Source organism: Pterocles gutturalis, unplaced genomic scaffold, assembly GCF_000699245.1.
Source record: "Pterocles gutturalis isolate BGI_N339 unplaced genomic scaffold, ASM69924v1 scaffold4459, whole genome shotgun sequence".
In the NCBI taxonomy this organism is placed as follows: Eukaryota; Metazoa; Chordata; class Aves; order Pterocliformes; family Pteroclidae; genus Pterocles; species Pterocles gutturalis.
The window spans coordinates 16,038-43,113 of NW_010133003.1; the positions used below are offsets into that span (position 1 = coordinate 16,038).

The 27,076-nt window shown below is 34.3% G+C and overlaps 1 protein-coding gene across 1 annotated transcript in view; it reads right to left on the reverse strand.

The window, feature by feature from the left end:
* Positions 1 to 27,076, reverse strand: part of DNAH12 (dynein, axonemal, heavy chain 12) — a 71,062-nt gene that overhangs the window by 13,595 nt on the left and 30,391 nt on the right. The window contains exons 32-57 of the mRNA XM_010081056.1: positions 26,161 to 26,301; positions 25,173 to 25,256; positions 24,902 to 25,090; positions 24,055 to 24,174; positions 23,076 to 23,264; positions 22,236 to 22,387; positions 21,380 to 21,518; positions 21,126 to 21,292; positions 19,717 to 19,972; positions 17,290 to 17,589; positions 15,927 to 16,105; positions 14,142 to 14,334; positions 13,885 to 14,046; positions 11,712 to 11,906; positions 10,765 to 10,898; positions 10,276 to 10,438; positions 9,757 to 9,837; positions 8,399 to 8,575; positions 7,463 to 7,594; positions 6,941 to 7,030; positions 5,248 to 5,388; positions 4,870 to 5,111; positions 4,374 to 4,521; positions 3,387 to 3,532; positions 1,848 to 2,062; positions 730 to 922 (exon numbers count right to left, since the gene is read on the reverse strand). Of these exons, the coding sequence (XP_010079358.1) occupies positions 730 to 922; positions 1,848 to 2,062; positions 3,387 to 3,532; positions 4,374 to 4,521; positions 4,870 to 5,111; positions 5,248 to 5,388; positions 6,941 to 7,030; positions 7,463 to 7,594; positions 8,399 to 8,575; positions 9,757 to 9,837; positions 10,276 to 10,438; positions 10,765 to 10,898; positions 11,712 to 11,906; positions 13,885 to 14,046; positions 14,142 to 14,334; positions 15,927 to 16,105; positions 17,290 to 17,589; positions 19,717 to 19,972; positions 21,126 to 21,292; positions 21,380 to 21,518; positions 22,236 to 22,387; positions 23,076 to 23,264; positions 24,055 to 24,174; positions 24,902 to 25,090; positions 25,173 to 25,256; positions 26,161 to 26,301 (4,328 nt within the window). The remainder of the gene's footprint in view (positions 1 to 729; positions 923 to 1,847; positions 2,063 to 3,386; positions 3,533 to 4,373; positions 4,522 to 4,869; positions 5,112 to 5,247; positions 5,389 to 6,940; positions 7,031 to 7,462; positions 7,595 to 8,398; positions 8,576 to 9,756; positions 9,838 to 10,275; positions 10,439 to 10,764; positions 10,899 to 11,711; positions 11,907 to 13,884; positions 14,047 to 14,141; positions 14,335 to 15,926; positions 16,106 to 17,289; positions 17,590 to 19,716; positions 19,973 to 21,125; positions 21,293 to 21,379; positions 21,519 to 22,235; positions 22,388 to 23,075; positions 23,265 to 24,054; positions 24,175 to 24,901; positions 25,091 to 25,172; positions 25,257 to 26,160; positions 26,302 to 27,076) is intronic.

Here is a 27,076-nt window from a genome sequence, read left to right on the forward strand (position 1 = left end):
ATAGTTGTTACTGCTCAGCATGTGTTTATAATTCTGAGTATACATTTCTTTGCATAACTTCAGTTCAGTACTTGGAAATGATGGTCTGAACTTTAATATCTTAGTATTTTGCATACCAGCGCATCCTAGTTTTCCTTTATTATATCTCTGCTGCCTGAAAAAAACACCATGTGATATTTGGAATATGTTTACTGCTGGAAAAACTTTTTTAGCAAACAGAATTTAGCCCAGTTGCATAGACATTTCCATACAACGCAGACACTACTCCTCTCTATCTCTGTCAGGGTTCAGATAGATCCATAATCAGTTTCAGAGGTACTGTACATTTATTTGATAGGAAATTAAAACCAAATCTTAAATTCTGCATCCTTATCTGGCAGCTCAGTCAGATTGCAAAAATCACAATGATGATTTAAACTCCAAATAATATTTACATCGTTTTCTAACATTCAAGGAATATTTCAGGAGAAAATTACCATGAAAAAACAATGATTTTACATTTGCTATTTTAATTAACTTGTGGACACTTACCCCACAGTAAACATGACAATCTGTTTCCCTAACAAACTCTTTAGATATGACAACTAGAAAAAACCCTTTTTTTTTAAGCTGTTACTGACCAACATTTACACCATGTAACATTCGTTTTGCTTTACAATAAATTAATCTCTAATTTCAGTGGAATTACGCCATAAAAAAATTAAATGGCTATGTGCCATACAGACTTACCTCTCTTTCGCTACAACAATCCCTAGCAATTGGTCTTCGAGTCCTTCTGGTGTTATCATAAAATTGAGTAAAGAAACTTTTGTAGCAAGTTCAGGCATATAGTGTGGATTTCTCAGCTTTGTGGTAATAAAAAACTTGAAATCACTGGAATACTCAATAACGGTCTCACCAAGCCTGATACACTCCATGCCTCCTAAAGTTAAGGTGAGAAATGTTAAGAAAACCATTATCTACTTCAATTACTTACAGGGAAAATTACTTTTGCAATTAAACAAAAGCAAATTTCTTGCCAATGACAAACTTTCTGAGAAGTAAAAACAAGTAAATAAATAGATCTGATACTCTGAAAAATTCTCACAGACTTCAGCGAGGCCACATTTTACTCTTAGCAGATGAAATTGAGCCAATTCAATTCAATTACTAAAGTACTTTCGGTGTGCATATATGGTAACAGAGAGTCGTGTAATTATTCTCAAATATGATATTCTTACAGACTACTCTATCCTCAAGTTACCTGTCTGAAATAGGACACTCAAAAAAAAAAAGCATTTGAGCTTTTCTCTCACTTTTTTTTTTTCCCTCCACTATGAATATGAAAACCAGAAAAGACAAACTATGTAAGAAGGAAGAAAAACATATTTGTGTTTGTCTGCATTTTTCTGTCTTTTTCCAGGAGGAAAAGAAAGAAATGTTGAAAAAAAAAATCATAGCTACTTAGCAAGTTTCAGAGAAACAGGAAAATTGTGCCTTAAGCAAACCACCTTGACAGTTTTTCTTGATTTGTGCAAAATTTAGTAAACATCAGTATTAGACTAAAACATATGAAAATGAACAAGCAAAACATAATTTGACTGAGAGTCTTACCCTTGCAGAGCCAAGTGTCTTCATTTAGTCTCCTGTACCAACACAGTGAAGCTTTTCACATAAAAACATTATAATGTGATATATGAATGATACTTATTAAAAAATAAAACTTCAGGTTGTTGTGAAGTTACCTTCCTCTTACCACAGGCAGCAGTAAACCAGAGAGTAACAAGAAAAACATCAGACAGTACCAGAGACTATAATATGAACATTAATGTAATCCACTTCAGGGTTCAAAATTAATTTTCATGTACCTTGTTTAAATGTCTGTTTAAGTAGCAGTGGCTCAAGTGATGGGTCTAGTTCTTCTCCAACATTTTCTAGCAGAAGTGGTGTTCCAAACTGAATGCAGTTCTCCAGGGTTCTCATATAATCTGTGTCACTGACTTTGATAACATTTAGGCGGTTATCCTTCTCAAAATTCTTGATCCATTTATTTGCTTGACCTTGAGGATCAATCATTAACGGCCTAGAAGATACAAGACAGTTTTCTCAATGCCTGTAGGTGTTTTTAAAAATTTTAAACTATTTTAATATGTTTCTGTGCCAGGTTGCCAAGGAGAAAGTGATACAATTTTGATTCTGTTATTTTAAGAGATCAGTGAAAAATGGAGGTTTAGGTGTTTATCATAATTTGAAAAGTAATACTAAAAACAGTTGCAAAAGGGTTGCAAAAAATATTCATAATATTTTTTATAAAATACACCAGAATGCAGAATTGTAAAATTTTGTTCTGCTTCTCCCCTGAAATTTTTACACATTTTGAGTTCTTTCTCAAATATTCTTTCACTTAAAAAAAAAAAAAACAACAACAAAAAAAAACAAACCAAAAACCAACAATTAGTTGCAACTTAAATCTGATAAATTAGTATATCAGCTGGTATAAGACTGGAAATGTAAGTGAGGCAGGGAAAGGTGACAATATTTTAAATTTTCTTCAACATATTTGTCCCCCTTTGTACTTGTCGATTTCATCTACGTATGTATTTTAATACGATATACATGAATAATATCAAATACCTCCCTCCCCTAACTGCACCCTCAGAGAACTCAGCAACATTCTAAAAATGGAATTACACGCTGTAATCTGAATCTATCATGAAGACTAATGCTAAAGAGAACACAGATCACAAGAACATCACTAGAAACTTTTATAATATTATATTTCTACTGAGTGCAGATTATTTGCAGACAGCTATCAAAAGTTTTCAAATAATATAACAGATATCATCTTTGAAATAAAATTTCATTTGGAATAAAAAAAAAATTGTTAAAGGTCCTGAAAGAATCCTTCATATAGATGTGACAAAACAAATATCTGTTAAACGTAAAAATGTCATCTGATAGCCTTGTAACTGTAAGAACTTGAAGTGGACTGTGGCATATCTGGACCCTGCAATTTACATAACCTGAATCTTATAATTAAACACATATAGCATGAGGATTTCTGTGCAGTTCTAAAACCAATAATTAAAAAGTGCTTTATTAGCTACTAGTAGGACAAGGCACAATAGTAAAAAAAAAAAAAAAAATCAGGAAAAAGGAAAAATATCAAATAACTTTATCTAAGAGGACTGCATCTCCTGAAAGGAAAACTTTCAAATAACTACATACACAAATCTCTGAAGCATTATACCTCTTAAATTTCACAGGAGCTGGATATAAAGATTCCACTCCTGCTTTCAATTACATTGTCTCTACAGAAGCTACCTTGTCTCTAGATATTTAGTTTGTCTTCTTTTTTTAAAAAAGCAAAAACTTGTTTGGATTTGAAAATTAAATCTGTCACCTACCAACGTCTTGAATTGTCAACAATTACTCCATTGTCTACAGAAAACATGTCAGCTGGCAAACCAGCAATATTCCAGGCTCTTATTTTTATTGGGTCACCAAGAGTCTTACTCAAAGAGAAATTCTCAGAACAAGGGATATTTTTCTCCTGGGAAAAAAAAAAAAAGCCCATTTATCTTTATTCCATGTTTCTTTACGTCTTTTTCAATCCAAAGAGACAATGTACATTTCCTCTTAAGAGTTTGAAATAGGTCAAATACAAGTAAAAATCTTTGGAAAAATAAAATCATTGTTTCAATAGCTAACTATATTATCCCACTGAATACTTACTCTCTCTCCAAATTTTGTTGGTTTTGTCTAGTTTTTTGTACATTCTACCTGTATTTTTTTCTTGCATAAAGTTATGACAATGCATTACCTTAAGAAACTCATACGTAGTTTGAAATCATCGAACGACTATATCATCTTTCATTAACTCATCAGAGTAATCCAATGCTGATTTGTTGTTGTTTAATGTCACAGTCACAACCAGTGACTTCATATCACTTGATTTATGAATTATGGCGTTAGTATAAGTATGTTGGAACTGTCCCTTTGCAAACAGCATAATCAACCATTTAACTAACATATAAATATGTGCCAGTGTAAATTATTATAGAAATTTTTTTTACATTATACATAACTGCATGTTAAAGTTAATTACTTAATTTAAAGGCAAAACCAGAAAATTCTGAGATTTTATTTAAGTAACAATCAAGCCTCACAAGGTCAATGATGTGCTCTTGTCTCATATATGCTACTTTAAGTCTAGAGTAAATTCACAGATTTAAATTCAAATTTACAGAATATTGGATCAGCAGAATTTATCCCATTGATCTTAATGAGTTTTATTAGTCTAATATTAAATAAACCACAAGTGATTTTTGAGGCCTTTTGCAGTAGTCTGAAAAAAAGCAAACACTTATTTAAATCTAAGATAACCTTCTAACCTTGCACAATTTGCTCCAATCTTTGGTACATTCTTGTCGAAATCCAGCAGTAAAAGCTCCCAGATATGCTATCACACCAGCTGATATCAGTACATCTCCTGTCAAATTATCATATGTGTCTTGTAGATCATTTGCAGCATTATTCCATCTATGACAAGCAGAAAATACAGAAAGAAATGGTGCCAAAACCTCCACATTAATGATATTGACAATAAAAATCAACTGCTGTTGGTGGTGTTTATGTTAACTTCAGGTGGAGAATAAGGACACTGTGTTTACGTATTTCATTCCTATTTTGAAGGCTTTCTCTACAGTTCTCCCGTGTTGCTGCCCACGTTTTCACATCACAAACAATTACAAATCTTTCAAGGGCCCAGACTGTTACGCTCTTCAACAGCACAGCCCACCAACAGAGATACACCATTAAAGGCTCAAGAGCACTGAAGTTCAAATGCTGTTTCTACAATGACTATTATATCTGACACTTTAACCTGACCTTGATTTCTCTCCACCAAGGCCTCCAATCAACTTCTCCGCTCGTTCTAGTTTTTTAGCACACAGATCAACCTGGAATTCTAAATTAGCTTTTTCTTCAGTTTTCTCAGTGAAGGTTCGTTCCAAAGCAGCCAAACGATTTTCAACTGCTGCAAGTTCTTCTCTCTTCTGATTCAAGAGTGCCATTGTCTCTGCTAAGGACTGCTCTGCCTCTCTTAAACGAACTTTCTTGGGTGCCACCACCTATTCAATTACAACCAACACACAAATGCTTAAAGCACAGTTTTGTAACTTTATTATTTAATACAATCCTTAGGGTGAACATGCCAAGCAAAGGAAAGATTTCATAGCACTAAGGGAACTAGGATCAAAAACGCACCTTTCCAACCCTGTCATACACCTCCATTGCCATAATCCATTTACATAAACCCTCTGCTGCCGAGGAAGCTTTCGCCACCTTTTGTGGATCAAATTCAGGATTAGTCAAGTATTCAGCCCGAATCTTCTGCATGACAGCTGCCTGGATAACAAAAGCATTGTAGCTCATGAAAGTCTTGTGGATAACACTTTAAAATTACATTGATTGACTGCCATTTCTATACACATTGAGACAGGAAAGAACTACCCAGTATTAATTGTGGTAGAAACAACTGCTCATTTGTTTATTTTGATTTTCCTATCACACTTTGTGGTATTTTCCTGTTTTCATCCTAATCATACCCTTATCCTTTTTAATAATGCATTCGGTATGTCTTCATGTGGCAGCTACCTAAGTGTTGAGAGCATTACAGTCACATCAAAGCCTTAATTTACGCTGTCTCTTGTGCAAAACATGCTAATTTCATTATTTGCTATCTTTTCTCAAGACACAGCTGTTGGAGATCATTATAAAAATGTATTTCTACTAATGTAAAACAAAATCTAAATGCACTGCCATTGTTTGTGCCTACTTTTGGGGACCAGTTTTATAAACGGCAAAGCATATTCAACTTCCACTGAACTGAGCAAACAGCAAGAATCATACTCTGGAACAGTAAGATCTTTGGGGGAGATGGCCATATTTTAAAGTTATATAGCGGGTACATTTCTGCATTTATTGCATATCTTCTAGTATACTTAACAAAATATTACCCATTTTGTCAGCATTCATTCAGTCAAAATAATACAATTAGAAACAGTCATTAAGAAGAGCACATGTGGGCAGTTATCTAAGAACAGAAAAAAACCTATAATGCCAGAGTAATTGGTTTAGAAAAACTAGTACAAAAAAAGGCATAGAAAGGTTGGACAGGGATAAAATGGTCACTGGTTCCACAAAAAAACCCCACTCCAAACCAGAACACATGAAATGAGGCTAAAAGTACCCAGGTTCAGAAGAAACAGGAGATAGCTCTTCATACCACTTAAAGCAGACTTCTGGGATGCTTTTTGAAAAGATCTTGTAGATTCTGAAAGTTTACATGGGCTTAAATGGGCACTAAATAAATTACAGAGGAGAGAGTCACTGAAAGCTACTAAACACACAGAAACTACATCTAGGCTTTAGAAGTCCTTCATTTAACGTGCTGGAGGCTGAAAGAATATTTGGAGAAATCATTACATATACTGTTCCAACTCCTTCCAAGGCACCTGCTTACAGCCATTTTTGGACACAGGATAATGGACAGGACAGACTATTTACTCTGAAACAATTTTTAATGTGTTATTTTTACGTTTTCATGAGATACTACCTATAAATTGCAAAGATAGAGACATTTGTGCACAGAAGGACATTTTGTTCAAACTGAAGACAGGCTGTATAGAAGCCTTACAAATTCCCAAAGGGAGTTCTAGAACTTTCATCAATGCCACATACAAGGCTCACCCTGAGGAAGTTTGACTCACTTGCCATGACCATACTCATCCTATAGAGATACCCTATCATCTCATAAAGACCTTTGGTCGTAATAGAAGTTGACTAACTTGGGACAAATGAGGCCTCTGATACAGTATTTTCTAATTTTATTTTTTTTCCCCCTACAAGAAAGTGTCTACATGGTAAAAACCACTGAAGAATTAGACAGAAGTCTTACCGCAATATTGTCCTTGTCATACTCTTTCAACTCCTTTAAGAAATTAATGTCACCAAGCAGTTTCTTGCTTGGACCCCAGTAATCCAAAATCTAGAAAACACAGTAGGAAATATCTTTTCAAGCTTTAAAACAAACACAAACAAAAAAATGACAAATCTCTTTTAATTAAAACTCATGCATATTGAATACTGATGACCTTGTATCTCCTTGAGACATCAATAAAGGAAAAAGTCTATCAGATCAAACATTTCCCCCAAACCATAACTATAGCTAAAACAGAACAGTGTCTCAGGGAAGAGTTATGTATTATCTATTATCTATATACAAGTCAAGCAAAATAAATGTGCTCTCTTTGCATACTATGAAACTTAGAAATTTGGAATTCTGGAAATTTTCAGTAAAATAATGGATGGAGGCTGTAAGGACTTGCCTACGTTAGTGGACCTTGGGTGATCTTCCATATTGAACAAGTGCTCTGTGTTGAATTACACTTTTATTTGAAACTATTGTCTTCTCTTTTACCTTGCCTCCAGTCCCTGCAGGATCTGGAATTCTTTCAGGTTTTATGTCTTTCATGACACAGACAGCAGCCATGACAAGTTTGACACCGGACGGAGGATTTTTCATCGATTTGACAATTGATATATCAGCAGGCTAAAATAAAAATCACATTTAACAAAAAAAATGACAAACATTATGCCTTTCTCACCACTAAGATAAATGAACTAACAAAATCAAAGAGGAATTATAACACCATTACCACTGAACATAATTACAGAGGACTTTTAGAAGGGATGATACAGTGTTAGCAAGACAATTAGCAACATCCATCAGTGTATCCCATGCAGAGGAAATGAAAATTAAACAAATGCTAGTAACTGTAAACTAATGATTAATTAAAATTGTGTTTTTAAAAGTCCAGGTCTGAATATTTTTGATACACTTCCATAAGTGTCATCTAAGACATCTCATATACTTAGTAACTCCTATTAACCTACCTCCTACTATACTAAATTCCTGCAGGACTTTCTCATCAATGCTGCTTTCAGATCATGTGTAAGTCACAACAAGGATAAAACCTTTAAACTGAAGATCCAGACAATTCTTAGCCATAAACAAAGGCCATGTTACGCACTGGCAGTCAACATTAACTTAGCTGAAAGAGGAAATTCAGCTGATACCACTGCTGATAATCTCAGGTTTTGGTTACTTTTCTCACAAGTGGTATTTCTTGCAAATAAACAAATGTTTAAATGCACCCCCCACTCCTTTGTATTCTGAGTACATGAAGGGGAAATAAACTGAACCATGACCATACAGGTCCTCTCCTTTACAAAACTGAGAAAATTTAACACTTTTCGAATTATTTTCATCTTACTGCATTTTTTTCCCAAATAAATGGGAGAGTGTAATCATGTTAAATAACTCTTTCGAATGTTGAAGTTGAGATCAGCTTGCCTTCAAAGTGTCAAGAGCAGCAAGTGCCGCCTCCAGGGCTGGGATCGCCTCTGCCAGGTCATTCTCACATTCATTTTTCAATGCCTGAGCTTCTTCAGCTTTTTCTGTTGCAATTTCTTCATCTACTTTTACAGTTTTTCTTATTTGTTCTACTTCTGCAGATTCTATTTCTATAGTCTACAGAAAAACACATGGGTGAGCTTCCTATCGAGCAGTGAATGATTGAATAAACTGAAATTACCTAGTATAGCACTTAGGGAATACTGTAAAATACAAAGAGAAAATTTAAGTACTTCAATATTTTCATATATTTTCAATTTATGTTAAGGGAATAACCTGTTTCTCAGCATAACACAACATCACAATGGTAAACTGCATGAAATCAGATTACTGTCAATAAAGGCTCTTTAAAATATGTCTGAAGTTCAGGAGACAAACACTTCACGCTTGTGCATCAGGCTGTAACTAAAAAATTATCTTTTATAATGAGTTTTCATAGATCCACAGCCTGTACCATTGACTACTGAATTTTTTCTTTTCAGTGATAAGTCAAGCCTTCATTCAAGTATTCCTTTTTCACTTCTACAGAAGTGGCATCTAGTTTTCTTCAAGGTTTGGGAGAGTAGGTAGAAGAGATATCACTAGATCTGTAAAAAACACTTACAAATCAGAAGCAAGTGCATAAAAACATGAATAAAATCTTGCTTTTTCTGTGATGCAACAGTAACATCCTAGATAAGTGTATTTTCCCAAGTCAGAATTTTCAAAAAGACCTAAGAGATAGGTTCCTAAATCCTAGCAAATTTATAAAGTTAATCCTTTTTAGGATCCTTTCAAAAAATCAAGCATATAAGCCCTGTGCATGCAAAGACAGACTGGGCAAAACTGTTCTTCTTTATTTGGTATGCTGAAGAACTATTTGTGGTTTTTGCAATGTTTGTGAATAATCTTGGGAAACTTGGTGTAACTACTATTAACATGAAAGTTCCTCTAATATCCTTCAGCATGGAGCTTAGGCAAAGACTATATATCCAGAGTCTGTATCTTATATAAAGAATACAATTTTCTTCAAGTTCTAGGGATATAATCATAAATAGTGGCAAGTTTCACAATACTGCAAACCCCAATAAACAAGAAATGAGCTCAAAAACCTGAAATCAACTCGTATTTTCTGAAAGCCACATAGCAGCAACTTTATACAGGCATATTCTTCCATATTTGTCTACAATCAGCTGAGATACTGAACCAGGAGTACACTGTACGATTAAGATTCTTCCTTCAAAAAAGGTACAATTACGGGTCCCAACTATACGCACGCTTACACTAAGTACTGCAAAGTTGTATTTCTATAACCCTACCTTCATCATGTTTGCATTATCCACTTTAGCCTCTTCCAGTTTGGGCTGCAGCTGAACTAGTTCTTGTTTCATTTCACCAACCTATACATATGCAAAAAGAATCATGTAGGATTCAGATGTGCCAAGTACAGTTTCCAACAATTTCCATAAGACCTAGATTTTACCTAACAACTAGTTTATTGATAGAAGGAAATAACATTCAGTTTCAAAACAAAACACTTCTGACTTATTTTTGTCTCATATGTACAATCTCTAATTTTAAGAACTCATTAACTTGTAGTCACCTATTAACCCTTTAGGAAAGGGCAGCTTTGTTCATATACTGCTTAGCAATACACACTTGGAGGTCTGCGGCCTCTAGCACAATTACTATGACTGTAGGACAGAAAAAGCAAAATACATTTGTTGAAGATCAAGCTAAACAAAATCTGAATTAATGCTTTTGACTGACTTCTCCAGGAAAAGACCTGCTTTTGACAAATATTTTGTATTTTCAGTTCCGTTTTTGTCTTAACTCACCTGTGATTCAGCAAAAGCTAGTTTATCTAGTCCATTCATGTACTTCTTCTTGGCTTTCATTACAGTGTCTCGTTTCTGAGTAAGAAGTTTCTGAAATGCAGCAATAAGCTCAAGATAAGAAGTAGGGGTAACATAATTATGGCGTCCCAGACTTTGCAAGAACCTATTAAAAAAAAAAAAAAAGTACCTTTAAAGTCTCTTTCTCTCTTTTAGTTTAACTATTGTTAGCAAAGTTATGTAACTGTTTGACAAATAACAGGAATAAAAATTTTGACAATTTTGTATAATATTTTTATGCAGGCATACAGTACACATTAACTAACTCAATACAGAAATGAATAGTAATGAAACTCAGTCACCTATTATTTTGTTGTTTCTTCTAAAAATTTAACTTTTCTTTTGCTCAATTTACTACTTTCAACGGCATAATCTTACCCTTCTTAATATTTCTATAAATTAATGAGTTGTTTTCAAAACAAACAGACTGACCTCACAGAGAGTGACAAAACTGAAGTATGAAAGTATTTACAGACGGGCACAACTTCCTGACGCTCATTGTCTGTGAGCTCAAGTGTTTCTAAGAACTTATTAGCCACACGTTCAAGGGCATCTTCAGGCCACGGCTGAAGGAGAAGTGAGGAGAGAAGCTTCTGTAAAATTCAGCTGTTAGGAGTCTTCATATCTTAAAAAACAATTTTTACCATTCAAAACACCAGAACACTAGACCCAACTACATCTCAAGAACAATGAACTGATAGAAGGGTTAGATCAGGCAGCAAGGTCACTACCCATGCAATCTTTTCTGGCAACTCCTGGCTGATCTTCTAGTTAAAAGCTACACACTGCCATTCTATACAAACATTTCTCTGTCTATGACATCCTTCGGCAGAAATGTTAATTGACGTCAGCACCAGACCAAGCTATAGAGCTAACTGCACTTTATTGAGAGTTACACCACTTACATTAAGGATCGTTAACTACAGTAATTTTCCAAGTTTTCTTCTGCTATAAAAGATCTACTGATAAACAAGAGGATGTGTATTGCTGGTCATTCCCACAATGCACAATTGGCTTAACAGGCAGCAGATATTATGATCATTTTACAACCACACAGAAACGGTTTCTCTAGTCCTTTAAAACATACATGTTATGCGATAAAATGACAAACTACCATGACCATACTGAGACTATTCCCTATTTCAGAAATTTAAAATTTGTAGTAACAAAATTTAAGTCTGTTTAGCTGTCAAAATATTGAGACTGCACACCAAAGATCTCCCAAAGTATTATAAAAAATGCCTACACTTCTTTAAAATTTTAAAAAACACAGAGTACTTCTACAAAGAAGACAATAAGACGTCTAATGGGACATGAAAATGTAGATAGAAAACTGACATAGTTTGTTAAGGAAACACAATATACATATTTTCACACACCTGGAACCAATCAATAGTACAGCAGTTGACAAGTGATGGAAACTGTCTCAGACGATTGCGGAAAGCATCTCCAATTGGGCTGAATGCTACCACAATATGGAGATTTTCTTTGCAGCAGTTCACAAAAAACGCAAACAAGGCCAAGGGACTGAGTTCTTCATGTTTATTGCCAGCCTGAACTATTGCACGAACACCCTTAGGAATAACACAGAGAGTAAAAACTGTTATATAATTTCTCATTAAGTACTTCTGAAGTCCTATAGAAATCCTGTTAACAACAGCATCACCATGAACTAAATTTTTAATTGATAAATGAAACAGGTTGAATAAACTAGAAAACCAGAACAAATAGTAAATACTATTTGAGAATAGGATTACAATATTTATCTATGACCCTGACAACTCATTCTAGACATAATAATCTGCTGCTTTGAGCAACTGAGAATACATCAAAACAAAAACTAAAAATCCATCCCAAGATGAGTTCTAAATGGATAAGACACATTAAGATGAGACAGAGGGTTAAGGCACATTCTGAAAAATCAAAATTCGTAACTAGTTCCCTCAAGAAATAAAGAACCAAAGCCTTCTAATCATAAATATAATTATCAGGCTTAATTACAATCAATCTTTAGTGACTCAAAGATGTAAGATATACAAACAGATGAGACAAATTACTACTCTCTTTACACAAAAGCCACTATCACAAATGCAAAGATTTTTCTCATCTTGTATGCTTTAAGTGCCATAGAAGTCCTGCAAACAACATTAATTTACTAAGTACTTTTTTAGCTTTAGTAATATTCTAAAATATGCCGTATTTATCTAAACAGAAAGAAGATTTAAGTTTCAGTCATCAAAATGTATTCCATTCATTCATTTTCCAAAAAAGAAAAAATTCTCAAAACAAGAAGAAACTTCTAAATTTGAAACTAAAGACTATTTATTTCATAAAAGGATCATCCTCAATTAATTTACATCCTATGAAATACTGACTATAAACCCCTAAAACTCAAATTACTCTTCCACAAAAGCATGTATACTTTAGATAATCCCACAATTAAAATAAATGACAAAAATCAGTTTAGTAGCAATAGCGTAAAAGTGGAAATATTTTGATGGAGCAGATATAAATGACTAAAAAACAGCTTTGCTCCAGTCGACATATCATGGAGAACTACTGAGTTCTAGCACACACCAATTAAATATGTTTGTACAAACTGTAAAATTATAAAAAGAACCACATTATCTTAATATTCCTGTTAGATACCTGGCCAGAATGAAACAGTAATAATGTTTATTAGAATTATAATCTAACATCTTTGCAAAATACATGGATTGCAGGTATTAACATAGTCCATAACTTAAGTGCAAGAAAAAACAATACAGTAACATTTATCAAGTGACATAGCTATTTCAGTAAGGAATATTTGCATATGTACTAAGAACCACTTTGAATGTGAACTAGAAGCATACCTAGGTAATAGGTAATTTATTAGTAAACGTACCACAGAGACAGGAAGACAGCACAGCATCCAGTTCCAAATACTGTTAGCTAACATTAAGTTTCCAACTTGATGTATACAAAGATTGATGCTCCTTCCTTCCAACTGGTGACTGCTATTTTGAAAATCTAAGCCTAGTTTTAGCTAACAATTTTTTAAATATTGCCCAAGTACATTGCACATACATTGTATTTCTGAGCCTGAATTCATGGAGCACCCTTCCCCAACTTCTCTGTGCATAAAAACGTCAAGACTATGACATTCTGTTTAACAAAGCCCTAGTGCCCTAGGCAGCAAGAGTCTATTGACAAAGGCAGGCTGTGTTTTCTCAAAAAATCTCTTTGTCCTTAATTGATCAATGAAAACATTATGAGGTATATTCTTCTTCTGCACAATACACTACAAAAACTAACTATGGCCAGAGGATTTTTGTTAACAAAGTTCCCTATGTGCACATCTTAATGTGTTTGTGAACAGAATGCCAGGAGAGAATTAAAGCTAGTAGTAGGCACAAGCTGCTCCATAAGTTTACTAGTAACTGTCTGATTTATCTAAGATCTCAAAAAAAGTCACTGAATTAAATGCATATATCCAAAAGCCACACTTCACATTGAACTGACAAAATAGCTTAAAAGGGAGGTGACATTCAAGAGAATTTCTAAAGATACCTCTATAATTTCTTGTTTTTCATCCACTGCAAAAAGATTAGGTACCTCCCCAGTGTTGAGGATACTGTCAACATCTTCTAAAAAGCTTTCTTCTTTAATTTGTGCATCTGTGATTATGAATACAGTTTTCAAGCCTTTTACACCCGCATTCTTCAGAAGACTCTAAAAATGCAAGACAGTTAAAATATTGTACATTCCATTCCAAAACATCCTTCCTCAAAATTAAGTCAAAATGCTGACAGTTTATTAATACTCACTTTCAGATCTTCTCTCCACTCATTTGTACCATAAGTCTTAGAAATCTCTGGTTGAAAAACAGACATTTTTGACATGAATGCTGCTAGACGAGTCAAAGACTGACGTCCACTTCCTCCCATTCCAACCAACAAAGCATTACCCCTTGGCTGCTTCAGAACACGGCTTATACGAGACAAATGCTCCAACACGTACCTGTATTTGAAATGTGTTGATTACCAGAAGGCAGAAATAACATGTACATTTGTGCAACTATAAATCAGTGAAACAAGTATTGAAGTAGCATCTCCAAAACAAAATTCTGAAAGGAGGGCAGGGTGGTAGGGTGGAAGGGGAAGAGAGGCAGTAGGTATGCACTACAAAATAAAATAAAACTCACAACTCTCTGTTATACAAATATCAGTATTTAGGTAAATTACAGATGACTACAAATTACTAAAAGGAATCAGCAGCCGTGAGAACAGGAGCACAATATGGGTAAGGGTGTCAAAGAAAAACAACAGAAATTCTCTACTTCTAAATACAGCGCTATTATCAGTTTTAACTTCCTTGAAGTATAACAGTTTAAATACTTTTTAAAGGAACAACTGGGGAATAATGGGTTATATCAAAAAACCTCTACCTCCCCTCTGCCTCTGACACTGTTTTATAACTTATTGTGAAATAGAAATTGGAATAATATCTTCAGAAAGCATTATCTGCACATTACTGAGAGTCCTATCTATTGTGAAAACACAATCATCATTTATCTCAGAATATGCAGCAACGTCTACAGGAGATCACCTGCTTAAGCACAGGACATGGGGTAGTAAAAGTAAACTAAGCAGCAGTTAAAAGTAGTCTCAAAAAAAGGCTAAAGCATTTTAAAAAAGAAAAATTGTTTATTTTGATTGGTTAGAAAAATAGTCAAATCCAGATGTTATCCATGAGAGACTGGACATGCTCTCCTGGCGGCTATTCAGTGAGGTAACTGGGATATTGCTTCTACACTCAGGAAGTGGCCTCTGATCAGAGGCTGCCAGCTCTTCACACTCCCAGCATAGTTGTATATACAGGTACTCACAAATCCAGCTTGTCAAAATGACTTAGACTAAAGTAAGCTGCTAATAGAAGCATTTAAACAAACCCTAATCACCTTCATGAACATGTGTGCGTCAAGTTACACCGGCAAATATGAAGAGGCAGTAATCTCTAGCAATAGGGAGGAGGAAGGAGTTGTGACCTCCTAATCCAGCTCAGTTGTAGCCTGATCACAAGTTACGGTAACAATAGCAAGCTGCAGAATCTAAAATTTCACACAATCAGCTGTAGCATCAGGCTGAGTACATGCCCCTAAGTGGGACACGGCTGTGTTGCATAATAACAGAGCAGACAGATGGCTATGATTGCGCTGTATCTCACTCTGCACCTCACAGACTTAGAATCCTTGTCCTTGGTGAAATCAAAGTCCAGCGGCTGCAGGCAAAACTGACATCCATCTCCACAGGTAACAGGGGCCCAGCAGAAGCAGAGCACCTGCCTGATTTGGTGCACTATGCTTCTATAACAACCAAAGAATATATTCAAAGCTCCTTAGGAGAAAAACTTCTCATTATTTACTTTCAGACAGTAAAAACAGAGACGTAAATTAAAATCAGTTCACTTCCACCCAGAAAGGTATAACACAAAAAACCACTTTTGTGAATGCATAAAGGGGAGGACACATACAAAAAACAGAGTCCACAAAATTGGATATACTGAATTATCAACTACTGCTTAAAGCCCTTAATAATACAGATTGTATGCACCTGAAAACTACAAGGTTCATTCTTGTTTTGTGCATTTGATTATATTCATCCAGACACTGCTCCACAACATCGCTGAACAGCTGAATGCTTGGAATTTCAACATAAAGTCTGTCATCTCCCTCAAGTTCTGGAACCATATAGTCACCAAAGAGTAAACTTCTCATGTTTTCTTCCATTACCTACAGTAAATATTCAATAAATTATGAAATCAAGTTTAATTCCTCACTGGAATTTTAGAAAACAAAGGAGAATTTAGACAAACACTCAAGACACAAGAACAAGTACTTTGAAATACTTTGACTCACAGACAACAGCCACATGAAAATTCTCTATTTCCTGTATTAAACAATCTACTTATCCTTAATTTGTTCTTGGAATACAATTGGCTCAAATAGACATTAACAGTCTCCTAATCATGACCTCTGGATTACACCAAAGTTACACAGATGGATATTTATCAATTTTCAATATATTATGAAATGGACAACTAAGACCACAAAGTTATTTCTTCTACATATCGATGAAACGACAGGGGAAGAAAAAAAGAAAAACAGAAAAAAGGAAGAAGGAAGACAAGGCACACAGTATAACATGATTATATAACATTTTAAATACTAAAATTTCATTAACAATTACAGAATGCTGTTTACCACACAGTAACTCAATCACAGGCTGAATTTAAAAAGAGAACGTCTCCTGTAAATCAAGTCTCAGGAAGTCCATTTAAGAGTATTCATACTTGTATTTCTCCTTGCAGGTACTGTACTATGCACAGACCCCAGCTACTTTTTGTGGTAGTGATTTATAAATTACTCTGTTTTTTTTCTGTTATGTTCCTCCAATTGCCCAAAGATTCAGTACTGCTGCTACATCATCAAGAAAAGATGTGACAAAATTTTTTTGAAAAGTTGCTCTGCTCACGAACTGATTAATTGGATGCTTATTCCTATGCACAGACATCTAAGAGCTTAATAAAACACTATACTTGGTAAATTATATTTCATAAGATATAAATACTCAGGGGCTTTTGGGTAAATCTGAAAAAATGTTGCACTATTTTTTTAATTGAATAAGAAACAAGTTTTTGTTTCACTATCAAATACACAAAATTCTTTTTTGGAAAAGTAATAAGTTTACCCTTATTTTTACCCTGATTTTTTTTTTTAAGGATGTTTATATACAACAGTTAAACCCTTCCAAACATTTTTACTCTTTTTTTTTCCCCAAATAAGCCATTTTTTCAAATTCAACTCAAATTTTCAAGTACATTTGATCCAAAATTTCACCTGTGATTGAGAAACTTTCTAGTCCTAAATTTATAACGAAAGCAATTGTTTTTCACTGGGTTAAGCACAATACTCACAGGTGTACTTCCTTGCTTCAGGTGTCCAAAAACTGAATCAAATGTTTCTTTGAAATGTTCTTTCACAACATTTTTCATTAAATTGAACAACCAGGCTCTATCATTGTCTTCCACTAGACGGTCATAGAAGACACGAAATACCTCATGTACAAACAGCCGAATCATTACATGTTTGCTTTCAACTGATTCTCTCTTAACAAGCAAGCAGCCAAGGATAACACGTGAAAAGTCACGCAGGTTGAATGTATAATGAGATTTGGCTGGTGTAGGCAAAAGATTTTTGATGGCTTTCTTATACACCTTAAGATAATAACAAAAAAAGAACAAAATCAATGAAACAGTAACACCGACTACGTTACTATAATAAATCTTAAATGTCTTCTAAAACTTTATTTCTCCAAGAAAAGCACTTCACACTTAACAAATCCTAATTATGTCTAAAGATCTTGAAGTCCTCTGCATATATCAGATGCACCTAATGCAGTTCGGGAACATACATGTACTACTAACCTAAATTTGCAATGGGAAAATTGTAGCAAGTGTAAAGAAATCTGTTGTAGGACCAGGAATACCACTCAGATTTCTTGACTCTCTCTAATTATATGCTATCCTGCTTCAAGTGAAGTATTGAATTATATGTAATGGTCACTTCCTAGATTTTCAGTATTTGAATCATTTGTTTACAAATCTACAAATTACTCAAAAATTGAGTCAGTAAAAATGCTGAAGGAATAGGCACACCAAGAAAAGTGTCTTTTGACTATGTTTTGCTCTAATCTGGAATGCATCAGCTGTTGTTAGCTCATGCTGTTATGACAGAAACAGCGTCATTTCTCATTACATTGAATATAAATAGCATGCTGAAGTGAATGCTGACAGAGGAAACTCTTAATCTGTCTCTGTATACTCATAGGTGAAGACAATTATCAAACATCAATCTGCTAAAAACATGTACAGTAAAATCAAGTTTTACAGGCTTGACTACATCCATTGTACTGAGTACGCATTTCACCTGTTGTCCCATGTCTAAAGCCAATTCGAAAGCCCAGTTTTTCTGTTATGCTTTAGCCCTAGGAGCTGGAGGGTATTGCTTAGCAGGATGAAAATCCATGTTAGAACAGATTATCTATCAGGCAAATGTGTAAGCGTCTAGCAGTGTAAATAAACTTTGATGCAGTTTGCTGAGAAATATCTGCATGACTATTAAAAGACAACACTCTGAAATTGGTCTAAGATGTATCCTGACAAAACTGAATGTTGCAAATACATAGTCAAATGCATTCAAATCAATCTTGCAAATTACTTGTTTGTTTGTTTGCTTTGGAAGAATTAGTTGAACCTACAAAAAGATTTCCAGTGGCAGTGTACAGTAAGCTTATGATTTAATACATTGAAGATATTATCTAATAACAGTTCTGAAATATCAGCTCTGCAAGCCCTTGGAATGAGATGGATTCAATCTTGAGTACGTCCTTGGCTACAAGCAGAACTAGTGTAAACGTCTGAGAAAGGCCTCAGTTGTGCAGTAGAAGGAAGTCAAATCCTCTATGAAACTCCCACCATTTGATTTTGCCTTTGAAGCTGATCAGATTTTCATATTTTTTTTCTGTCAGAATTTTGCATTGGTCAAATATTAACTACCTAATGCATTTCCATGATGAATAGCTATGGTGGGCTATAGACTTGTTCACACTGCTACTGACTTCTGCTACGTAATAAGCCAGCAAAGCTATACTTTTATACTATGTCCGTAACTTAATGCTTCTTTGCAAAAGTGTCATGAATTGCCATTCCTTTTTCTGTGTGTATGGTGCACTGCAAATGTGATACTCGCCAAAATCTGTAAAACCTGTAACAGGGAACTTCACAAAACATTTAGAAATTCCATACAGCTGAGCCTAATGGCTTTCCATTTCACAACATTTCTGTGATGTCTTTTGTCATATTGGAGTCAGATTCTACAAAGCTGCATGTTCACATTAGCTTCCTTAGTCTGTTGTGATGTGTCCATAATTAGCATACAAACTGGGAGAGGAATGAGGAAAGTGGAGACGGTAGATTTCTTCATTCTTTGTCTCTCTGAGAAGAAATTTTGGAAAGGTTGCAATTGATATTTTCATTTTGTCTTCGGGTATGACAGCTTCCCATGCCTATCTGACCCCAAGAGATTCCAGTCTCATCTACTAGACATTATGTGGGCAGGTACCACAGAACCCACGTTAACACAAATTCAAAGACAATTTTCCTAGAATAAGAAGGTTACTACAACAATAAAACTATGACAATTTTGTCAAAGCAGATGAGGCCGTATGTTAAAAATAATAAGGAATAAAATATCAAAACCCTCTACTTCATCAATTATATAGAACCGGTGGAATTTTACTAAACAAATTAAAGGAAACTTTCATTAAGGTATTTACCTCTTACCTCTAAAGTGGCAGCGACAATTTGATTTCCAATTGTTAAGAACTCAGAAGAAAATTCACTAGTCCGCAGGTAGAAAGCCACTATGCTAGAAAAGATGCGGACCATTGTCTCATCGCTAAAAGAATTAATACTGAAAATGCTGAAGTGTCGTGAAAATCGAGGAGTGACAGGATTCCTCCCACCGCCTGGAGGCCCCATAGCAGCAAGTAATTGTACATCAACAAGTGTAATTTTAGATGTGTCCTTTAAATCATACCTTCAAAATAAATTGTAATGTGACATTTAGATAGTTACAGATATAATACTTTTTTACAGCTTAGATGCATCTACATTACAGAGCACTCTCTGCATGTGCTTAAAATATAAAACTATAGTAAGTAACATATAATATGTATTGATACGCATTTTATATTTTTTAAAACAAAAAACACATTACAGAGCACTCTCTGCGTGTGCTTAAAATATAAAACTATAGTAACATATAATATGTATTGATATGCATTTTATATTTTTTAAAACAAAAAAAATATCCCAACAAACAAAAAAATCCCAACAAACGAAGAACAACTAGTCCTGTAACTATGTGTCAGTTAATCTCAACACATCATATGCTGTCCTGAAAAATTATTTGTTTAAACTGGGTTACATAAAACCTGATGCAAAATTTTGAGATGAGTATTTAAAACTGTAATGTAGCAAGATATATTATCTCTATTCTAGAGCAACAGATATTTGAGAAGTGCTTGGAATCACAGAATAATTCAGGCTTGAAGGAACTTCAGGAGAACATCTGGTCCAACCTTTCAATCTAAGCAGAGCCAAAAACCTCAAAAGCAGGGAAGACCTCTAGCTTGTTTTTCTTCATGCCTATTACCAGATCTGATTTCATTGTTATTTAAAAAAATTATTTTGAAATGTTGTTTAAAAAAAAATTGTGATGACTAACAAAATCTGGGATGAGAGTACAAACCAATGCAATGAGTAAAATCAGAAGTTTTACTTAATTGCATGTATATGTATCTGTAACTGCCAATTCAGTCTGAGGAGGAAGAGAAAGGAAAGGAACAAGGAACTGCATGGGAAAATAAAAACAATGAAAAATGCAGACATAAAAAACTGCAAGTGTAAAAGAATTATTTTATTTATATATATAAATACTGCTCAAGTTCAACAAAATGTATAAAAAACTCAAAATGCATTTGATTATCAGTTTCCTAAATTGAAAAGTCACTTAAAGAGCAACACAGAAGTTACTTCAACCTTCAATAATGTATTTTTATATAAACCAAAGCTACCTTAACATTTACAAAGCACTTGAAAAAAGTTTTGAAAATAAAATTCAAGTGAATAAATAATTATAACAGCAATTGCAGCAACAAAAATGTTTCAATTGTACTTCAAATACTTACCAAAATCCATGGTCAAAGAATTGTCTTAAAAGTTCTATAGGAGGCTGTGCACCATACTTCTCCAAAGCAGGCATATTAATATCATCTACAAAAATAATGCACTTTTTTCCCATCGGAGGGCCAAAGACTCCTTTGCGCCTCTTGTCCAGCCTGGCCATGATAATGTTCTATAATACAGATAGGAATGTTCAAAATATAGATTAAATATTAATATATGTTATCTTTTTGAAACATAGATTATATACTCTACTAACCTGGGCCTGATTGGCAGTGGTTCGAGCTGAAAAATTAAGGAAGAAAGGAAAGTAGCACTCCTTTTCCAAGTTGTTCATTAACTTGTCCTTGATATACACAGATTTCCCAGTACCTGTTGGTCCCACTAAAAGCAGCGGTCTTCAAAAGAAAGAAATAAAGCATACAGACCACAGAAATTTAACAAGCTATAAACTAATTGCAATGAGACATCCAAGGTTTTACTAACTTTCCCTGCTTCTTCTACCTCTAAAAACACGTCTTAAGAAGAAACTAAAATGCTTTAACACACTAGTATAAATGTCTCGATATTAGTTTGCTCTTATCAACACAACAAAGGGGACAAAGAGAAAGAGACTTTTCTCATTCTCCCATTCTACTGGCTTTGGAGTATATATGAACACACATGGAAGTTTAATTTCTCCCCAGGTCTCGCAGTGGTTCAAACTTCATAAAACTTTCAGCCTTGAAATTTAACCTGAAGCAGGTTTATATTTCATTCCCTTATATGACCCAACCATAGCTAATATAACTGATTTTGATATCACTAACCAAAAGACAAAAATTAAGTACATATTTCATTACCAAAGAAGAAAGAGGGTACAAAACCTCTTTGGGCTGTCAGAACAGCATAATCATAGTGAGCATACTAGAACTGGATTATAATAAGGCCTCATAAGAACAACAAAAACAGACTTTAAGGCAACAAATGGTATTATTTGTAGCATGTGTCTATTTTTAATGGGCCAAATAAACTTTGAGGGCTTGATAAAAACAATGAAGTAAATGGAAAGAATAAGAGAGATTTCTACCTATGACCAATACTTCAGAAATTTGCACTGAATTGAAGTAACTTACTTTCCATGGGTAATAAACAGATCTATCAAATAGGTGTATCGGACTGTATCCATAGTTGGGACTATAATATCTTGAATCTTCACATTTTTATCACTGTAATTAATATTTTTAATAAATCCATTCCAATGAACCCAATTTCCTCTGCCTTTCAACTAGGAAGAAATACAAACGTAAAACAGAATAGTATTATTTCTATACATATGTAAGGTTTTCTCTACCATTTCATGTTCGAAAAATTAAAATAATTGATTTTAATAAATTAATGAATATTAAGTGTTTCAGAAGTTCATACATTTAGTTTGCTTTATCTCACTGATAAAGTGTTAAAGTACACACCTAAGCTTAGACTCCTTTCTTTTCTTAAAGACTTTGTTCAGCCAAAACAAACAAAATCATACAAAAAACTGACAGAACAACATATGCAAAAATTAAAAAGTGTAATTATAATCTAACATTTCTAATGGATACTACAAACAATTGCAATATAGGCAAACTGCCTATGGAGTTCATATTCTGCTTTCCTTCTGGACAGTTCACATCTTTCCTTCTATAAGAACCAGATCTGAGTTTGTCAGCTTAACTTTAGTTACAGAAAAACTGTAACATGGCAACATTATAACTAATGTGCACATCTTGGTATTTTCTTTAAAAAAATTTGGTCAGCACATGAGTATTCAAAAAAGGAAAAAAAATTAAAAATGCACTGTGGGATTTAATCCAACACTAACACTCTACAACATCCAACAAACTTTGCAAAGACAAAATACTCATCTAGCTCTGTTTTCCTTCCATTCAGACTGTAAGAATCTACTTCATTCAACATAGAAGCATCAATCATACCTCATAGATGTAGTCATAGACCAAGCCTTTCTCTTCAAAGGGACACTCCCATTTTCCCACACTTGGCGGTACAGGATTTATTCCAGATTTTCCAGCCAAAGTTTCCCTCAAGAAATTATCAAAAATTATCCTGCTGTCACCATCACAAGTTCCACCAACGGACCAGATTACAGCAAAAGCAAAGCAACCCTGCAAGGCCAAAAAGATGAACAACCGTCTAAAAAGTTGACATATTACATGAACCTTGTACAGTCAGATTAACAAACGTAATTCTGAAAAATACTGTTAAGCAGATAGGTGTTACAAGTTACCCTTGAATAGCCCTGGTCTAAAGAGATTTAGAAACCTGATTAACGACAGAGCAAACAAAAAACCTTATTCAAAGATATACATATATGACAAAAAATAAAGGCCACTGACTAAAACTCTGTCACATGACAAAACCTGAGAAGAGTTCAATCACGTGGTCTCAGGGTTTTTCTAATCATAAATCAGGATCTAGGAATTTTCTGATTCATATTAAATAAATACATTTACATTCTGTTTTCTTCAGTTTTTCATAAGAACAGTCATATAAGGTCAGACAGAGCATCCACCTAATATAAAACTCAGAAAAAACTCTTCCCCAGGAATTTTGCTCAAACAAGCCCATCAGTATTATATGAACACTTATTTCCTTTAAGGGAAGCAAGACACTTTGCTTTAGCTAATTACTTGGTTAGTTAAAAAGCATATTTAACAAAACCACTACTTATCCCAGTTAATTGGAAAAACAGTAAAACAATCATATTTGTTACTTGTAAGACTTGTGCCTCATCTGGACACCTCCAAAGTTTGGGGGGAGGGAACAAGGACATAGCAAAATTGTTTCACATGTCTCTTATCCCCTACTAAATCTGTTTTGATTAGTCCAATTATTTTTGAAGACCGGCACATGCAGAAGCAGATACACATTTTTCTATAGGTTAAAAAGACCAACCATAATCCATGCACGGATGTTTCTGTTGGTGGGATCTTCTCGCACAATTTGACAAATCAACATTTCAAAAAGCTGTGTAAGAGCTACTACAGCATTGGCACTGCTTGTAGGTACCAGTTCCTAAGAGACACAAAAGGACAGGTATTATACTTTATGCGGTCAGTTAGTATCTTTTGGAGCCAAAATACCAAAATAATTAGATCATTAGCTAATTCTGAACATGTATTTGAAGGTAAGGATTGCACTGACTTTTATTCAAAAGATCATTTGCCCTCTTCTGTCCTTGAAACATCAAGACATTTAGCTTGGTAACCATGTTCATGGCAATGCTGTGACCACTACAATCACATGTATTAAAACAAAAGCCTCCACAGAAGTAACCACAGCAATACACAAGCAAAGCACTGTATCACACAGAATTTACAAGGAACTATGTGTACATTTTCCCTAACATCGGAAAAAATTACTTCAACTATGTCATGTTGAATAGGGGAGAAAAAAATACACCTACAAAATTCTCATTACTTCCCTATTCAACATGACATAGTTGGAGAAAAAAATACACCTACAAAATTCTCTTGAGAAGACCTTCCACTCAGTGCTTTAAATACTTTACTTTGGAAAAGAACAAAGTGAAAACTATGATCAACTTACAATACAAGTCTTACCTAACATCCTCATTTTAACTTTACAAACTGGACCCAAGAGTTGCCCTTCTCAAAACAACAGGAGGTTGCTGCATACGCAACCTAATTGTGCTTGTCATGAGAGAACAGTCCCTCCATACCAAGGGTGACAGAACGGAAATGCCCACCTAGCTACTGGAGGAAAAAATGGCAAAAAATACCTTGCACTGTTTCTGACGGAGTCTTAATGCTGGTGGTATTAACCAATCAAAAAGTCCTTGTAGAAGATCTTGATGTTCCCTTAAGTTAAGAGGTTCAGGCAGTTTACTCAACCAAGAGGTTACAAGTGGCCTCCAGCCCAGTTGAGAAGGTTCCAAATAAATCATGCCACAACGACTGACTGTAGCAGGCTACAAAAAATTGTAAACTCATTTCATTATACATTTAATATATTTAACTTTGTTTTATATTTTCATTAAATACAAAACTTACTGATGCCTGGGAAAGATCCATTGTTTCAAAAATAAGACTCATCTGAAGGGACATTTGGATGATTTCCCCACTCATCAAACAAAGCTTTAATAATAATAAAAAAAAAATTGCAAGCAAGATTAGAAAAAATAATTTAGTTGTAAATTACACTTCCTATCACAGGAGAGTTCTACAGGAAAATCAGCAAGTTAAGTATAACCAAAGGCAAGGTCAACCACATAAAATGTTTAATCACTTGGAGCAATAGTTTTTTTTCAAGATTTAGCTAAATTCTACACTTAAACCATAGTACTCCACATTATCCTACCAGTAGTTCATTACAGGAAACTATCAGTCTTGTGCATGACAGGATAAAGTAAAGACAGCAAGCAGAAAGGACATCTGCTGCTGATGTTGCTAATAATGAAGCATTCCAGCTGGAGACCCACTGTTCCTACTTATTAAAATGAAAGTCCAGTTTGAGTATTTTGACACACTATCATTCAGAACTTAAAATGTCATCTCTAATTTTTATATTCACTTTGAGATTCCTAAGGCCCATGTGCTGCTATGTAGTCACACAACTTCAACTTCAGAAGTCGTTAATTTTGAAAATACAACCCTTCTTGTCTTGGGATTGTCTTTAAATGCAAGTTCATAAGTTTGTGCAAGTTTTGAAACTGTTAAATATAATTAAACATATTTTTTCAAAATTTAAATTTCAATTATTTGTTACAAACTTGCAATACGACATTAAAGAAATACTACACATTTAGTGTCTTACAGCAATGAACTGTTTCTGTGATTATGATTCCAAGAAAGTAAAATTTAAAAAAAACAAAAAAAAAACCCAACCAAAAAAAGCTTACAACTTGTTACCAAAGCCACCTTGCACTTGCTCTTTTCAAATGCCAGGCACTTCTGTTTGCATTTGTGGTTTTATATGTAGAAGAATATTTTCAAAATGTCACATTATTTTATTTAGGCATTTATTTACACTGACTGATACCTTTTTGTTGTCATCCAGAACTGTGTTCATGCTTTCTATCCACAGAGTATCAATTGGGCCATCAAAGATGACCCATTTGCGCTCAGGGCTCTCAGCTGATGCAAACTCTCGGAAAGTATTCGCAATTATACCATCTGTCCACTACAGGGGGAGAACGCAGGAATGAAAAGTAAGACATATATAGTTCAATTTAAACTGCAAGTAACAGAAAAATCTTCCATCTCCTTTTCATTATTCCTCTCTTTTAACTATTCTTCTCTTGTTCTACAAAGAGTGGAACATAACTTCTCAGTTTCACTGAGGATCATGCAATGTCAGCAAATTTAAAAAGTGGGTTTTCACTTAAAACAATATTGCAACAAACAGAAGACCAGCAATTCAATTTACAGAAATTTAGAAGTGCTTCTGCTCTGTCTTGCATCTGTTTCTTCTCGGAGTAACCCTAAGTTTCACTACTTCACATTCACTTCTTAGTTTTGGAGAAGAAACAATATAAGTTTCACACTTGGCGACTTACAAGTTTTCTAGATAGTTTTGGCATTACTTTGAATATAATGGTTAGGAATAGAAAGAGAAAGGAATACAGTTAAGTTTGGTACGATTTCCTAGCATGGATGCAACTATTTTAGCTGGTTAGGAATAGAAAGAGAAATGAATACAGTTAAGTTTGGTATGATTTCCTAGCATGGATGCAACTATTTTAGGACAATGGACTCTAGAATGGCATTGGGGTTTTTTTTGCGTATTTAAATCTATGTAACTGCATATGCACTTGCATTGTTGGTTTTTTTTTTGTATATTTAAATCTATGTAACTGCATATGCACTTGGTACTGCGTTTTTTTTATACACTCATTTAAAACAAGCCATAAAAGTGTTAGTTACAATAAAAATTAAAATTGTGTTCTCATCTGTGT